This window comes from Cyclospora cayetanensis, unplaced genomic scaffold (genome assembly GCF_002999335.1).
Source record: "Cyclospora cayetanensis isolate NF1_C8 unplaced genomic scaffold, CcayRef3 CcayRef3_contig_169, whole genome shotgun sequence".
In the NCBI taxonomy this organism is placed as follows: domain Eukaryota; phylum Apicomplexa; class Conoidasida; order Eucoccidiorida; family Eimeriidae; genus Cyclospora; species Cyclospora cayetanensis.
In genome coordinates, this window is record NW_020312113.1 from 69,500 (window position 1) to 86,483 (window position 16,984).

General features: G+C 49.7%; 2 protein-coding genes across 2 annotated transcripts; both read right to left on the reverse strand.

Moving 5' to 3' along the window:
* Positions 1-643: 643 nt before the first annotated feature.
* LOC34618461 lies at positions 644-2,675 on the reverse strand. The gene is made up of 3 exons (XM_022731789.2): positions 2,616-2,675; positions 2,409-2,484; positions 644-1,947 (listed from the first exon to the last, which is right to left on the reverse strand). The coding sequence occupies exons 1-3, from the start codon at positions 2,673-2,675 to the stop codon at positions 644-646; spliced, it is 1,440 nt and encodes a 479-aa protein (XP_022586433.2).
* Positions 2,676-3,932: 1,257 nt separating this feature from the next.
* Positions 3,933-7,240, reverse strand: LOC34618460. Its single transcript, XM_026337171.1, has 6 exons — positions 7,145-7,240; positions 6,745-6,925; positions 6,347-6,464; positions 5,856-5,925; positions 5,420-5,562; positions 3,933-5,079 (listed from the first exon to the last, which is right to left on the reverse strand). Exons 1-6 carry the CDS (start codon positions 7,238-7,240, stop codon positions 3,933-3,935), a joined length of 1,755 nt encoding a protein of 584 aa, XP_026192956.1.
* Positions 7,241-16,984: the final 9,744 nt, after the last annotated feature.

Here is a 16,984-nt window from a genome sequence, read left to right on the forward strand (position 1 = left end):
TCTCCCTGCCACATATTAGAGCAAATTAGTGAAGCAAAGGCGAGTTAGTCGTTGCTGCGTCTGTTCTGCGAACATGTCGTAACTGCAAGTATGACAGCGTAAAATTAGACGTTTGAAACAAAAGTGTGGGTCGGTAGCAGTGTTAACCGTATGGCCCTCGCCGTGCCTCGCAGCTTCCTTGCCGGGGAAACAACACATGCGTGTCCTTGCCTCTGGCATGGCAGACGTAGAGGCAGCACAGTAGCGGACTAAAGCAAATCCCCACCGAAGCCAAACAAAATGCTAAGAAATGCGGTACATCCCACCGCACGCACCTAGCACAGCGGTAATTGCTGTTGTCGCCTTCGATGGTGTGATTGGTCGTGGAGGAGCAGAAGCATATACGCAAACGCACTCCCTTTAAATTCATTATGCCTTTGTTCTCTGCTTCCATCGGCAAAACCATAAAACGGGTCTGTATATTTTCCAGCAACAGCTGTGATGGCTTCTGGCACTGTTGTCCAGTAACAGGAGCTCTGTGCTGGAAGCAATCAACGCGCGCTCTTCTAGGAGGTAAGCTCGTGCTGGAGAAAATACGCCCAAAGAACCGTAAAAAGGGTCTTCACTTCAGTTGGCATCTCTAATGCTTGCCGAGGCTACCACATTAGAGGTAGAGCACTGCTGCTCTCGCGTTGAAGAGCTGCACTGCTGTGCTGACTAATAGGTCTTGTTGATCAAGGAAACTCAGAAACTCTTCGTAGGGGATGCGGCTATCTTGGTCCACGTCCGCCGCAGTAAACAGCATACGCGACACAAAAGGCATCTGTTGCTGTCGCAACTGCGGCGCTTCGAGCCACCCCGCAGCTAATTCCCCAACCCAGGGAGTCTCCATCACTGGAATGCTCTGGTGTTGAGGAGCAACTGCTGCCTGGACCAGTTGCTGCATGTGGAGCTGCTGCACCAGGAGTACAGAAAGGAACTCCGACATGTCTAGACTGCCGTTACCGTCTGCGTCTGTGACTGCAAAGAGGAAAAATGCCTCCGCCTGGCGCACCAGCCGTGCTAGCATCATTTCAATCGCCTCGACGCTCACGCCGTGTTGGGTGCTCGTGCTGTGCTTGTTCATATTTTGACTGATCCCTGTTGACATTTCCATAACGAGCTGAGGTACTATCTCTTGGAGGTGCGCAGTCGCTTTGACGCGAATCAAGGCTTCACTAGGTGCCAGCCTAGGTAGTGGTTCCTTCGCGGCCAGTTGGTGGCCAAGGTTCTCCAGTAACTTCTCCCTCAATGGCGCACTGTGCTTAAGAAGCGCTCTGAGGTAGGGAATACCCTCTGCGTACACTTGTGACGCTTCAAGAGCGTACTCATTAACGAGGTTCGTTACATGGAGTCTTATTTCTGCTTCCGCTGATGCTGTTGCTGTCTCATAGAGTGCATGCCACGAAGGTGCCTCTTGCTGCAGAGCAAACGAGACGGCATCTAGAGCTAGCAGGCCATCCACTGCGGCAGAGCTGACAGTGTGGCTACCAGCTGTGAGCTGCAAGAGCCGCATTACCTGAGGCAGGGCGAGTGTCTCTTGGTGCTGCTGCAGCGGACCATGATGCTTTGGCGTTGACAACGGAATACGAAGCGAGGCTAGCAGTCGTTTGACATATGTCGCAGTGATAGGGATGTCTGTAGCCTCTCCTAGAGTAACCCTGATGAGCCTAGCTGTCTCCCTGAGGGACAACACGCCATCCCTGTCTCGATCCAACCGCTGTAACACCCGCGCGTACGGCTTCAAACCCTCCTCGCGCGTGGCTTGTAACTCGCCTGAAAGCCGGCCAGGCCCCAACGACACCGTTGCTGCTATCAAGGAGAAGTGGTTTTCGAGGGTCTCGTTTGTTGTGGTGGCACCTGCAGAGTAGGGACGGCTCCTCCTGGCGCAAGGAGGTGCTGTCTGGCCGGCTGCAGCTGCGGTTGCTGCTGGGTATTCGTCACAGTATTGTTGGTGCCGTTGCTCTGCTTCCAAAATCGGCACAGAACCGTGGATGAACGCACCTACCAGCAAGCTGCTGCTTGTGAAGGGTTGCTGTTGTGTGCAGGGGCTCAGCAGCAACGACAGCACCACAATGCCACAACTCTTTACAATGTGGAGTGGCATTGGTGCCAGTGCAACAAATAGACCAAGGTGTGTATTGTGCGGAAAGACAAGCGCTGCCGCCGTAGCCCCCAAGGGAGCAGCAATAAGTGCAGTTAAAAGGAAAAAGGGTTTCACGAGATTGACAGGGGATAGGGGTTTCTCTGGTTAAGCTAAGAAGACACACTGGAATCCACTCGCGTCAAGGACAACTTGCAGCCGCTGCTTACAGCAACAGGGAAAGCGATGGGAAAGCGTCTTCATAAGTACTCTGATGTCACGGCGAGCGAAGGACTCGACGATGCACCAGCACTCACAAGAGCAGCGGCTGCAGCTCTTGCTGTAGAACGGATTCTCACAAAACGATGAGAACGCAAAGTCAGCTACGTCGACAGCTCAGGAATTCTTGGGATTGCGGGAAGTGAGAACTAGTTGCCATGCACTTTTATCGGCAGCGGCACCGTTGCAGCAAGACGGTCCTCCTGTTTTGTTCCATCAACTAGTAGGACAGCGCCACTGGTTCGTTTCTTGCTAATTCAATCAGTGCTGGCCCCAAAATTGGAAAGGATCTCATTCTGCTGCTTCAGAGAGTCATGAGACCTGACGGCTGGCTGGAGAGCCAGCTCAAGAAATCGGGTATTTAGCATGCGGTCTGAAGCCACTCAAAGGAAAACAAGGACAGCTCACCACTGCGTGCGGAAATGGGTATGAGAAGCCAGGGTCCACGATTCAGGGATAATAGTATGGAACCCTCTAGCCAGCTTGGGCGGCGTCGTCGATGCTCGCAGCCCTTCATATGCGAGCCACTCGAGCAGCAGTACACCGCCATAATTTTCCGGTGCTCATTAATTGGCTCTATTCAGATCATTAAAAGAAATAAAGGGAGGTGATACTCCGACTAATTCGGGTGTTAGCTGTCAGCATATACCAGTGGTTCCGGTAAACATTCTAAAGTCCTCATTAGAAAGTTCCAGTGGGCTGTGGACACTTGACCGTAAACCCAGAACCTTGAATGACAAATATTAGGAAGTATTCACTTTTGAAATTGAGGGCCCAATCCAATGAGTCTTTTATCCGGATTAACTCCCTCAATTACCATCGTGAAGCATAGCCCCCAAGCATCTAACTCTCGAGCCGCAAGGCCTTATGCACCCTGTGCCACAACTGTTGGCCCCTTATCCGCCTTTTTGTGCGTACTGCCTCTACATGGGAGCCTCAAGAGCTGAACGTCCATGCAGTGCAAACCAGAACCTTGAGACACCATTGTTGTGCTGCTATGGGTTTCCAGGCCTGCATCGCACGGCCACTCCTTAACTAGAGGGGCTCACTACCATGAGCAACCACACTCAGGTTCAAGTATAACGAATTCGGTTTAAGTGTCTGCCAGCAAAAGAACATATGTACGTTTCGCTGCGGAAGAACAAGGCACAGCTAGTGCCGGTTACTCGTAGCAGCAACTGCAGAGCGTACAATTGCAGGCTGCTAGTTGCTTCCATGTCACAGGCTCCGGTGCCCTTAGCGACCCTATGCTCAGTTCTCACTTCCCTGTCAAAGCGGAAGTCCAGCTGGAAGCATAGACCCTAAGAAAACCGTACAGCGCCACCCAAGAGAATGGTGGTAGGCGTGACCGACGCAGCCAAGATATTTTTTATAGACCTGTAGATGAGCTTTTCCTAGACAACGTCGATTGAAACGTTGCATTCTCGAAGAGTAGTTGCTCTTTTACTTCTCCTGATTCCTTGCCCCATAGAGCCTCTTTCCTGCGCGTGTACCACCCTCTCCAACAAACAGTTCATAACACGCCTTGCCCACGCCGCCTGCTCTTTCAATTTCACGGACAGATGAAAGCGCAGCCAATGCCCTTCTTACTGATGTACGTTCCCTCTTCCTCCAATACAGCGGGAGCAGCAGCGGCTGAGGGGGCTTCTCCACGTGCAGCGACCGCTGCGTCATTTGCTGCATAGCAGCTAAATCTGCAGTCCAAGGTATCTGCCGCTGTGAGCCTCATTCCTTCTTCGGTCTCTTCCTTCAAATCACCCTGAGATGCCGCTTCAGGAGAGCCCCATCCACTAAGGGCCGGGCAGCCACGCGTAAGGGAGAAGCAGAAGCGCCTGAAGGGCATCAAGGCTTCCGTCTCTGGTCCAGGTGCCTCTCCGTCCTCCGGTAGAAAGACCCCGATGCAGTCACGGGCCCCCGGAAGGGGCAGAGTGGCCTGGGGAGCAAGAGGGTTTGGAATCGCTAGGCCTTCGTTGGCGGTATCGCCTGTATCTGGCTGTGGAGCGATAGGTTTGGGGGGCAAAAGCAAGGACAGAAGAGACAGAAATAAGCCCTCAAATGCTGCAGCGGTCAGAGGCGATACGGGAGATTCAGAACCATTCTCTTGGGGGCCGTTTATGGGTAGCAGTACACGAGACAGCGGTATTGCTGAGAATGGAGCCCCAGGAGCTCCGGCCCCTAAAACAGGAGCTACACCCTCTGCCGTTGCCTCTTGCTCCAAAAACACAGCCTTTCCCGCCAGGATGGCGTCAAAGCGAGCAGCCTGTTCCCTTCCTGGTATCGCAGGCGGCAGGCCCCCATGCACGAATTGCTTTTGCTCTTGTTGCTGTCGAAGCTGCTCCTGCTGCGTCTGCTGGCCAGCAGAATCAGCCGGAAGGAGCAACGTAGATGTCTCGTCTACCTTATGGGGAGTAACCCATTGCTGCCTTGTGGTCTGTGGGACTTCCTGGGATCGTCGAAGGGCCCCGACAGCTGGAGGGCAGCATGCAGCTTCTCCGAGGATCACGGACAGAGCGAGACCCAATCCTCCAAAGGGCGTTGCTACTGCAGCTAAAGAGGGTTCGTCGGTTGGGTAGTCCTTGACCGCCTGAAGCAAGGGCGTTACTTCTGCTGCAGGGAGAGAGCTGTCCCAGCTCTGCATAGCGCGGTGAGGTGAAACCATTCCTCGACCTAAGGGCCAGTGCTCGCAGTCATATCCATAGCTGCGTCAGAAGCAAAGAAGCATATGAAGAGGCGTACGTGAACTAGCAAAACACTAATGAGATACAGACGCCCCAATACGAGAGCATGCGGACAGCCAAGCGCATGGCAGTACCACTGGTCAGTAAAGGAAGAACACGGGCGTAGACAGGCACTGAAGCGGTGCAATTGAAGGGGAGACAGAGGGAGGCGAACGGAAGCGGCGAAGCGAATGCGTAGAAGCCAACATGGGGGGTTTATGTGAAAAGGCATACACATCTTCAGTCAAAAAGTGCCAGCATGACGATGTAACGTTGCCCGTGGCAGGCGCTAAGGATCAACTTTAAAGCCAATGCAGCTCACGGGCGTTCTCGCGTCCAATGCCACAGGGCAGCAACCCATGCAGCCACATCCTGCCTTCCCAGGAGATCCGGGCGCGTAAGAAGCTTGCTCCTATCTCCAAACGCGAAATCTCCAAAGGCCGCATAAGCTTTGTTTCCCTCGATCTGCAGAAGCACACCGACACGGCCAACTAGGCACAGTTATAAGAAAACAGTGTTGTAGACACCTCACAGTCGCTATCTCGCTTCCCCCGCTCACACATTCGAAAGAGGAGCAATGTAAGAGCTAACAAGAGAATCTAAGCATGAACACAGAGAAGAAGATAACATGAAGGAGCAGCTGATAAGTGGGAGAGCACGAGGAGGCTACTCCAGGCCGTAAAGCTTCATAGCTCAGCAACAGCAAGCATGCAGCATAGGATGTAAGAGGCGAAAAAATATCAGGTCGTCTGGCTGACCCCTGACGGCCCGCGCGGGTGATAGGTCACGCCTTCTGCGCAAGGCGCATCTTCTACTTCTTCACAATGTCTGCGCATAAAAGAGGCATATCATTGAAACTGTGGGCCTAGTGACCTTACTCTCCGTCAAAGGTGGGCAAGACTTGAAATTACAGCACCTCTAGACACATTGTACACTAAGCCACACGCCACTGTTTATAGATGTAGTTGCGCATTGCACAGATGTCGAGAGGTACTACTGAACTGAATTTCATCTAATAAGCACTGAAAAAGAGACAAAGGCTTCGCGTACACAGATCCACCGGCGCAGGTGTAACTGCGACATCCCTAGTCTTACACACACGGGACACAGAGAAATGACACAGGGAAACTCCCGATAACATGAAACCCCATAGTTGCAACGACAGACGCCTTAACAGAGCAAAAGTACAAAGGTGTTTGCTATGCGTACTTCTCCATCTGTCTATCTCTGCAATGAATAATTCCAGTACCTCATGTGTGTCGACTTTTCGAAAGAACGGAAGAAGTTGGTCTTCAGAAGTGCAGAGGTTAGGAATGCTGAAAACTCCTGCAATGCGGTAAAGAGCCCGGTGCCTGAGGGGGTCCTTGCTGAGCCCATGAATCCAGACACAGCACCGCACAGAAATAGTCAGATACGCAGCGTTCACTACAAGCACCATCGTGAGCGAGGCAGGAAATAGGAAAGGTTCGGAGACTGGCAGAAGCCGCAGCACCGGCCAAACTAAAGAGCAACAGAAGCGATCTCAACTTTAGACTCTCCGTGGTCTAGGTCTAGCCAGCGTTAACGCGGCATCTGATCAGGTGGGCTAGCGCGCCGGCTGTCTAAGTATATATCGCGGTGCTCCAGCTCGCAGCCTCCCCCTCTCACCGCCTCCGGAGAAGACTCCCGCGAAGTCCTGATGAAGCGTCAGCGCACAGGCAATATGGCGATGTACAGTAGAAGCAGCGCTCTCCCCGTTGGGACCACTCGTGCCCAGAGGCATTCCCCCGTAGGAGCCGCCAGAGGGAAGGCGCCGGAAGGCCTCTTCCAAGCGCGCCAGAGAAACAGCCTGCGTCAGGAGCAAAGAAAACGACAATGAGCATGCAAAGGTTCAGCGGCAGCAGCGGCGAACGGTGTAGTTCATGTAGCAGCAGCAGGAGCAGTAGCACAAGAGTTTCCCTCTAGGGGCAGCCAGAATGTCTGGAGCAGCATCATATGTTTGCAACACCAGCAAGGTCCAAACAGCAGGGATTGCCGTAGCACGCATATAAGCCTGCTGGCTGTGCACCTTCTCAAATTCTGAGTCCGGGTTCGGGTATGTAGGACAGTTGGATTCCAGAAACAACGAGTCCTCCGCTTCTGCCTCCGCTGCCGCTGTTCTCATTGACAACTGTACAGCTGCTGCAGGAAAAGGTTCCTCTGGCTGTGCTGTTTCAGTAGCCGCAGCAGCAGCTGCTGCAGTGCCTGCAGCACCGGCTGCTGCAGCTGCAGCAAAACATCTGAGGAGTTTCATCAGGATGTATCAAACCACTGTTGCCCCAACTGCGGGCGCTGGTGCCTGATCTGCCGCCACTAAGAAAACTCCGCGACCTTCAGCGTACTGCTGCTTCAAAAGGTGATGCTGTTGTTGCCACTGCCTTCTCTGTACCTTCAATATCTCAGGAGCCTTGAGGTCATCTGGTGGGTCCTACTGAAGCAAGAAACGTGGAGCAGGTAAATCTTTGACTCGTCAGGAGAGAAAAGTCACATGAAAATGCACATACGTAGGAAGAAACTGAAAACAGCGAGCCACTTGCGCTCCGTTCCTTGCGGCAGCACCTGCGGCTTTTCCTGCTGCATTTGCTCACAGGCTTAGGCAAGGGTGTAGAAAGAAGCCTAGCGTGTCCCTACACTGAAAGGGACGAGAAGACACAGGATCAGTTCCTTTGCCGAAGGAAACTGGGAAGAGCAACAAGCCACAGGAGTCCTATGTGGCCTCGATAATAGATAGCTGCAGCTGTCGAGATGGAGGTCTAGCCCCCCAAAACGGAGAATACAGTGAGATAAATGCGGTTTATAAGCATTACTTTTTGTTTGCTTGCTCGAATACATACATAATACAGCTTTGGTGTCTAGTTTTATGCTGTATTTCCTCGTGGAAGTTGCTGGGGAGCGATGGCTACCATCACCACAGGGCTCAAGAATCATGCAAGGAACCCAAAGTCTGTGCCTTCTTATTTTCCAGTTGCTTCTACCAGTCTAATACTTTTTAGTCTATGAAAGAGTTTAGACTCCGCACTCCGCGTCGGATGGCCCAAATCCCAAATCCCTGGTAGCCACTGGCTATGAAGGCAAGGGACACCTCAGTAACTCACTACGCCTTAATGCCCCACGTTCGTCTTTGAAGTCCATATTTTTGTTTGTGCACGCTTAGGAAAAGCCTTTGGGCTATTCAAACTGCATATCTAGAGGCGCATTACCAAGCAAGCTGCTGTGCTCTATTTACTTTTTACTATACTTCCGCCAATGGTCAAAACATGCATTCTACCTAATCACTTTCCATTCAAGCATCAACAGGCTACCAGTGACCTCTTGGCTCCCATAAGCGCATTGAAAAGGTAGGATCCCCTAAAGGCCCCCATGATACTACGAGCCAAAAGCAAACTACCTAAAAACCGATACGTGGGCAGGCGGAAAAAATCAGTTCGCTATACATAGCGTAAATGGCATTCAGGAAGGGTCTCATGAAAACGACACGACGGATATATATATATATAGGAAAATGCACTGGAAAAGGGCCACACAGATACTGCTGAAGAGATTTAAAAATATATGGGGCTTTCGCAATGCATAGGCTAATAAAAGCATGAGCATAGGCTTTTGCTTCTCGTGGAAGTAACTGCTCTATCTTGACCATTTTCTTTGCCATCGAACAGGTTACTGTCCCACCTCCCGAATGTCCTGCTTAAGGTCTAATCATACCCATGTAGGCCAAAGGCAAATTCATCCAATATGCAAGTGTGAAAACGTCCATAGCTCTGCCGTGAGCTATGTAGAAGACGTCAGCGCTCGGCATACAGTATCCAGACTCAACACAAACCTAATAGAAGGTTAATCTGTTCATCAATAGAACATACTACTTTCCCTTTCCATGCCGCACATTATCCCGGCGTGAGGGAAGAATAGCCATGTAACGCGATAGTTACACCCTCTTAGTACTCCGAGCATTTACAGCTACTTGCTTATCGCATCAAAATCACCAGCATACAGCATTTGCGCCTTATTTTTACGGAGTTAGCTGTCGTCTTTACTGAATAAAATGAACGAACCTTATAATTCTAGGCTGGCTACAAGTTGTCAACAAACCGTTCTTGAGTATAGCTTAGCTTGCTACATCTTCCGTCTTCTCGACAAACCTCACTGCCTCGTGGCACGCAAATGTACGTCGAGTCAAACTTCATGCAGAACAGCGAAAGGGTTCCCTACCTGTACTACTGCAAGTGGAGGCAGAAGACCGAAGGCAGTGCACATGAGAAAATCAAAGTGCGTATCAACCGAATAAATGGCGTTGAAGGAAAAATAAGCCACATTAGCCAGTAAAAAGGAGAGAAGAAGCCAACCAACACAAAAAGCGGCGGTGTGATTGCTCGCTATTTGTCGTATCGTTGAAACATGTGAGCCTCCTGCAACAAAAGCATAAGACAAGCGAAACGTGGAAAGTGTATAGAAGTCGAATCTATCTCAGCAGCGGTTTCGCCCCTTCTAGAGCAATGTGTGCAGGCCCAGACAACTTGTGCATGCAGCACAACCAACTCTACAGTTCCAAAAGGGGCATGAGGAAGGATGTCGAAACAACGTAGCCGAGAGCCTTCGCGCATAAATTTGAGTGTCGTAAGCACCATAATACTACGAAAAAGGAGATCTGCAAGCAATACCTACGAATGAAGGTAGCTATTCCAGGGAGAGCATGCTTACAGATTAGCACATATCAAGGAAAGCGGGAAACGGCTTCAATAACGACACAGCGTTGTTAGGCAAACAAAGCCGTAAAGCAGCTAGCAATTAAGCTTTCAAATGCTTCTCCATCAAGCACTGAGGTTAGTCTTAAGCCCTCTCTATTTCACTAGAAACTGCCGTCGGAGATGTCCTCAGGACCCAACAGTCCGAGAATTTGGCACTTGTACTGCCTTATTGCACCTTTCGCCTCCGCGGCTATCGTCCCAGCACGAAGAAACTCGCGAAGAATGCGGGGAGTTTTGCAACTTTTGAAGGATTTTAATATGGATAGTACTGTACACTTCCACATCCTGGGGAAACCGTTGCTGCACGAAAGTTCATTGATGTGTGAAAGGATGGCACATGATCTTCACCGTCTGACTGCAGGTCTGTTCTTTTGATCACCGTCTGATGCATCTGATTAGGCTTGCCGTTCCACGGGCCAATCTCCAGGCGTGAAACACAGAGCCGGCGGCCATTTTTGGTAAATTCCGGGTTTTTGTCTCTTCATCTTTGCGCACAAGTTCGCGTTCACTAACTAGCTTTACTAGAGCTCTCCCTGCCACTATGGGTGGCTACTGACTCGACAAAAACAGGTCTTGGCCCGGGTCTGCGATGAACTCTACACTGTGCATGATAATGTAGACATTTATGCCAGTAAGCATGCCTCAGTCCAGCAGAAAGGCCCTGAAAGCTTTCCCAGTGCATTGTGAATCCTACCATGTCTCAAGAGAGCAAAACAACACTGCGCAGCAAAGTCTGACGCAATGGGTAAACGAATGCACTCTGGTATTTTAGTCCCACCCAACACAAGGAAGAAGCCCCAGCCAAGCAAATGGATTCTATGAGTATTTTGTCTCCGATACTACAGAATAGGGTGGTTGGTGCGCTGTTTGTCCACATGCCGCACGGTGGCTCGAAGAGGTTCCCTTGTAGCCAATGTATAGACGGGTCATAATGGCACGCTAGAACGCAATGAAAATTTTGGACCTCTATTTATAAGAAAAGTCTGATATATTTGTGGAGCTTTCACGCAAGAGGTAAGGAGACACCTCCTGAGTCGCGACAGAGCTCCAGATTGAGCAAAAAAGGCATTTTTCTGTGTCGGTAAACAACGACGTAGATACTGTTCTGGCCCTTAATCGCATCACCAATTCAATCCATATGCAGATCAAACTAAGCCCTATAGGAAAGGGACTGTTCCGCAAGGGCCAGCTCTAGGCAATTTGTGTTGCTTCATCCGCCTACAATTTGTTCTTGCTAATACATAGTGCCTTGACGTGGGATGCATCCAAGCCACTAGAAGGACCACATGAGCTCGTTGATCTTATTGTGATCCCAATATGGTCTAATCAAGCATGTTCATTCGCTTTTAGCAATACGACATTCGGGATTAAAGTCGGAATGTGCAGGCGACGGACTCCTTGCCTTGCTGTACACCGAAGCAAGCCGTCCTCAGCGTGGCATTGTTTTTTCCTTTTGCTAATCTGAACTTTTGCAACAGTAAGGGATGTATATAGTTGCCAACAACATATAGCTCGAAGTTGATTAACAGCGTAAATTCTCACAAGCAAGAGTGGCTGCGCTGAATTGCCGGGTGGTTACGGGAGCGTCCCGGCGACGACGTTGCTGATCCCCTGAATGTACACACTTTAAAATTGTTATTTAGAAGTCTCCCAAGCCAGAAAAATGAAACTAGGGCTATTGAAGGCCTGCAAGCCCTTATCAAGGCTCATTAGCATTGGCTTCTATCAAGTTACGATAATAACGAGCAAAAACTGGTGTATTCTGAAGAGTTCGTAGCCTGTTGAAAGGGAATCTCGCTCACCGCTACGGCATCAGCACTCGTATTTAGGAAGGAGTGACAATGATCCTCGGTGAGCCCAAGTACCGGAGGAAAGCCATGGGGGCTCAGAAGCGTCCTTGCCGTGGCATCAGCCATTTCTTCCTAGGCCGATGACTGCATATTCGGATGTAAACTAGTCTAAGGATAAGCGATGAGAGCAGAACCCGTGACTTAACCTTTTTAAAAAAATGCAAGCTCCTAGAAATATTCAGTGTCCTTGCAAGTGCGTAAAGGTGAACGCCATGCCTTTATTTGTTTAGCTCTTAGATCTGGCTCAATTCCTGCAGCCATAATACAAAGGCCTAAAAGCAGCATCAGTCTGATAATACGGCACTTGTGTACGTTCACATACCACTGCTTGCCCACCAACAGCCGAAAAGCAGGCCATAGGTGCTGTAAGTGCTCTTAAACGCTTCGGCCACATATTCTCACACCGTCCGTCTAGACAGCCATCAACCCCATTTTGGTAGGCTTATTGAAGTCCCGAGATTCTTACGGCTGAAGTTCACCTGAGGAGAGAACACGTTCACATGGCATACACGAGTTGGCGAGTGCAAGCGTGGAGCCTTGGTTTCCGGAGCATGCCATAGGAGTGAATGAAAGCTTGTAAGAAGGCGTCTGCAAATTCAAAGCAGAGTAGACTGCTGATTCATGTACTCTGTAGAACGAATCAGCAAACATGGGGCATCGCGAATTTCTGCTTTACACTTGTCTTGCTAAGGCGCTTAAAGTTGGTGCACATGCGCCACCTTCGATCCTTTTTCAATGCGAACATCTGGTCCCGCCAAAAGGCGCTTGTCTGCTGCAGCACTTTGCTTTTCTAAAGAAATAATGCGCCAGCTGGCAAATCTATTTTTTCCACTAAGGAGATTTTCGAGAACAGCGCTTGTGGCTGACTGAAATATTTTTATGTTTTTCATGATGCGCTAGACATCCAGCAGTTGGTCAACCTACTGACAGATTGCCATTATTTACGCGCAAACTGATCTTCAACATTCGCCCATTCACGGTTTTCCTCAACTGTACGTTCAGGAAAATTCTTAAAAATAGACTAGCTACAGAACCACTAGGAGGGCAAGGATGCTTAGAGCCGTCCTTCCCTTATGGCCTGCAGAGCCTCCCGCATGAAAGACTCTACCTTACCGTGTTGAGGTACCAACTCTGGCTCATTCACCGTAGATGGAATGATCGCTGGTGATGAGACAAAGTGGTGCTTCTGCCCATCGATTCCTGGCACGCTAACCACCACAGCGTGCTGTGGTGGCATGCACGCCTTCTATTGGGTCACCAGCGGGATACCTAGTATTCCGGCACAGTGCAAGGGGTCAAAAGTGAAGTACCAGATCATTTTGATAGGACCCGATGCCGAATTTGCATTCCGATTTCTAGTGGCATTTAACTACCGTGTCCTTGTCAACCCTTGCGGTTTGCCGCCCCCCAAAAGCCTGAGCCTCAGGGACTAAGGTAATGAGTGAACAACAGACTATTCTGTGCCCTATCTTCCCAGAAAGCAGAACCACTTTACACACAATGTCAAAGGATGCCGCAATACACGACCATCAATGTGAGCTTGTATCAGCGCAAAAACGACCCAAGATGGGTTCTCAGCTGGTGGCCGTTCCTCTGTAGACAGTTTCAAAGAACCCCTGCCTGTGTGGTGGCTTTTCATTCCCCTTATGCTCCATCTTCGCTGGATAGACAGCCTGCTTCGGTTCAGCCCAGCTTCGCTATTCAAGTTTTCTGCTTTTTTGCATGAGCGTGTAGCTCCGGATTGTTTGACGCTCTCTTCGGCAATAGAATCAGGCACCTTGTTTAGTGGCTCTCTGTGGGTAAGTGAAAGTGCAGCCTGCCTCTGAATTGTTTTTCCCGCTCACCGCAGACTGTAGGCGAGGATTGGTTGACACGGCCTCGAGATCCATACGCTCTAAATCCTGATTCGACGCTTACTTCTAAGTCAGCGACGCAAGAGTTAGTCTTACGTGCTCGTGATTCCTCAATAAGATAAATAAGCTGCAGTCGTCCCACCGGCCGGTAGTGTAATGGATGTATCAACGCGCTTTCTGAGACGCGTGACACTTTGGGTGTCATTAAGAGCGCCAATAACAAAGCAATTGTTCATCTACGTTGTGGCTTTTGCAAGCCAAAGGATTATATGTTTTGATTTGCCGGATCACTAGCGAGTTTCCTGGCTCAGCTGTATGATCTTTCCCGAAGGCTGGCGTTGAGCTAATTTCGGCATAAACTCATTAGTCAGGGCTTGTATGGAGGCTTGAACTGTAGTGGTCCCTCCAGGCAGATGACCCTTTTTACATGGATATATACACCACCATTCAAGTGAATCTGATTCCAATCATCCACCTGTTGCAAGGAAAACTTTCTCGTCCGTAGGGTACAAAACAAGGTGCGTCTCCAGCAGGCTGGAAATCTCTTCGAGTACCTGTCCATCCTTGCGGCCAGCACACCTTTCTGGTGGGCACTACTACATCTACACATACCTGCATTTTTTGGCTGACAAAGCATGTCTTTATACCTGCAGAGGAGCTTCTGAGTTTGCATAAGCTAGCTGCCGGCCTTTGCCTCACCATCATCCACTGTGCCCCTGTCAACTTCCAGTAGTAAGAGGCGTTCTCTCTAATGGCTTTTTGACGGAACCAATAAGGTTACTCAATCACCATATGACTTGACAAACAGTAGAACACTGCTCTGGGGAGTCCCGATATCCCTATTCATCCATAGCAGGTGGATGCGCATAGAACGGCGGGATCGAATCATGTGTTTCTACCAACCGTAACGCTGCATCTAAACTCTCCGCAAGGACGCTACACTTGAAAGGAAATACAAGCCTATGAAAATGTTGCAGAGTTTTCTTCCAAAAGTTTTAGCACCCTTTTCTGCTCTCGCCGCTGGTTTTCCGACATGTGTGGTAGGGGGGAGGGCAGCGAGGGTGAGCCCGTCGTGCTCTACTAGTTATATTACCGTTTACGTCTAGTTCATCGGTCTAAAGCGGGTCCCGGGTCTACTAGCCATGATATCACACTTGCAATGTTGATTGCTGTGGTTGCTTTCTAGCATGCATACTTTCACACGCATTATCACAACGTACAAGAAGAGCTGCCTTGCTGTACTGTTAGTTGCCCCTCTTCATATTGCTTATCTTCCGCTTTCAATCATCTGTGCCTGGTCGCGAGCTATGCACGTCTAGCCGTAACTTTTGGAGAAAGCCAAGTGAGAGGCTCTGAAAGAGGAAGTACGATCGTTGTCACATCCACCATTTCCCTTGCATTCTTGGGGCTCTTGTGGAAGGATTGCCTAGATGCCGTCTAAAAAAAGAGTCTGGGAAAGCAAGGAATTGGCTGTGTGCACAAGTAGAGAAAGATGGCGTCTCTGGCTGAGTGGCGATAAAGCGCTGCAATAACCAAAGCAAGGATAGCGACGCGAAGAAGGCACGTGGGTAAAGAGTAAGACGACAAAACGGAAGAGGTACATACTAACACTTCTCGCGTTTCAACTTTTCTGAAAATATGCTAATATGCCATTTATTTTGCAAAAAATATGCATGATATGTGCTCCGTTCTTGACTGTAAACTGCAGGGCCGCGTCAAGCCCTTGCCACCCTACCAGTATGTAACCTGGTGACTTCTGAACGAATCCAAAGGTCGCTGCATCTATAATTTGTACTTAATCGTCAATTTCTTTGTGGTATCGTTCAAAGTAATCCAGTTCAGTGCCATCAGACCATGTCCAGGCGGTGATATGTGACGGGTGAAGCTAGTCAAGGCAATTGCCAGATCCATTCTGGTTGGTCATGGATTGGGGGTGTTGTAACGCTCTACCTAGGGTGTCTATAGAGATATGCTTGACACTAGGCGCAATAAAAAACTCGTAGAACGCTATCGAGTGTTTCACAAAAGAGCTCCTGACCTTCCCTGCCCAAGCCCTTCAGACTTCCCTGTATGACTGTAAATGGAGAGCTAGGGGGAGTGTTGCGCAATCTGTAAGCACCACGAGCTTTCACAGCCAGTTGAAAGTAGCAAATAGCTCCCGCACATACAACATTGCGTTTCGTTGCAGTCAGGTAACAGTGCTCTGCGATAAACAATACGAACAAGCCAACGAAATAATCGATTATTATCTAAGTAAAACTAGTTTTATAGAAGCGTTTGAGTGCACCTAAACCAGGTACAGATGTAGTAGCTGCATGATGCACTTGTTTTTGGAATTCATATGCTTCGAAGCCGGGGTCGCCTTACACTGAAAGGAGGCCTGGGCAGATTGTGGGTACATCTATTTGCACCCCGGTGGCTTTTACTTCTGAGCTGCTTGTGGTTGGCAAAAGAAGATGAGGAAGCCTTTTAGAGGAGGCACAACTAGTTTTGCTCGAGTTTTAAAAGGTTTTGAATCTCAATGTTTCTTTGTGAATACCGAGATGTGCCTTACAAGCTCTATGCCCAAACGCAAATAACCCACAGTGTCGACGTAGAAGACACTAGCGGAACTGTAGTCAGCCGACCCTCATGCCTAGTAAGTTTGCAGTGCAGGGGGAAGCACTGGGCTGAGAGATATTCACAAACACAACTGGTTACGGTCTTCCCGTGGTCGCATTCTTTTTAGTAATGCTTCAGTAGCCAATGCTGTTAATTCACTGTTGTTGCCGCTGTTGCTGCTCCTACAAGTACCGAAATGGCAGCATTGGCTAGACAAATTGGAAGTAGTTACATTCCGTTTTCTGTTTGCTTCATGCTTTTCCGTTTGCGTGTGCCTGCCTTGTGCCTTCCTAAGAAAAATGACTCTTGAAGCTTCTCGAAGCAGCAAACTAAAGTTGGGCGTGCAAATAGGGACATTTTATATTATTTTGCTCTACCTATTTCAATAAGACTCGCACTGGCCATGGAGGAATTGAAGCTCTCGCCCGACTCGCACGATGGAGGTTGTGGCAGCTGCTGCTCCCAAGGCGTGTGCTTAATGGAGCACCTTAGGAGCACCAGCTTAGAAAGCCTCCATGTTGAATTTATGTTTACTTCTCATTCATTCGTCCAGACAGACAGAACGGAAAAATTCTGCCCTACTTCTTGCAGCCGATCCAGCTGCTGCCGCTGCAGCAACCGCCGCCAGCTGCAGGGTCTTGCAGCTCTGGAGTGGAGAGTGGGCATGCATGCCTTAGAGCACCAACAGTGGAGCTGTAATATTGCTAATTCGAGGGGCATTGCAGCCTCTTCTCGCAGGCCTTCAGCTCCTCCCAGCTGGTCGCTCGCCGGCGAAGAAACCCCTCAAGCTGCAGCCGCCTTAGCCGCATTAACCTCTGGAAGC

What these genes read in the sequence shown, in the direction of transcription:
- LOC34618461 (XM_022731789.2), bottom strand. Translation starts at nt 2,675, where the DNA reads ATGAGATCCTTTCCAATTTTGGGGCCAGCACTGATTGAATTAGCAAGA. An exon ending in TAGCAAGAAACGAACCAGTG is followed by an intron (nt 2,485 to 2,615) that starts GCGCTGTCCTAC and finishes CTGTCGACGTAG; the next exon opens with CTGACTTTGCGTTCTCATCG. An exon ending in CGCTGCTCTTGTGAGTGCTG is followed by an intron (nt 1,948 to 2,408) that starts GTGCATCGTCGA and finishes ACGAATACCCAG; the next exon opens with CAGCAACCGCAGCTGCAGCC.
- LOC34618460 (XM_026337171.1), bottom strand. Translation starts at nt 7,240, where the DNA reads ATGAGAACAGCGGCAGCGGAGGCAGAAGCGGAGGACTCGTTGTTTCTG. An exon ending in CGGACTCAGAATTTGAGAAG is followed by an intron (nt 6,926 to 7,144) that starts GTGCACAGCCAG and finishes CTCCTGACGCAG; the next exon opens with GCTGTTTCTCTGGCGCGCTT. An exon ending in GGGAGTCTTCTCCGGAGGCG is followed by an intron (nt 6,465 to 6,744) that starts GTGAGAGGGGGA and finishes TCATGGGCTCAG; the next exon opens with CAAGGACCCCCTCAGGCACC.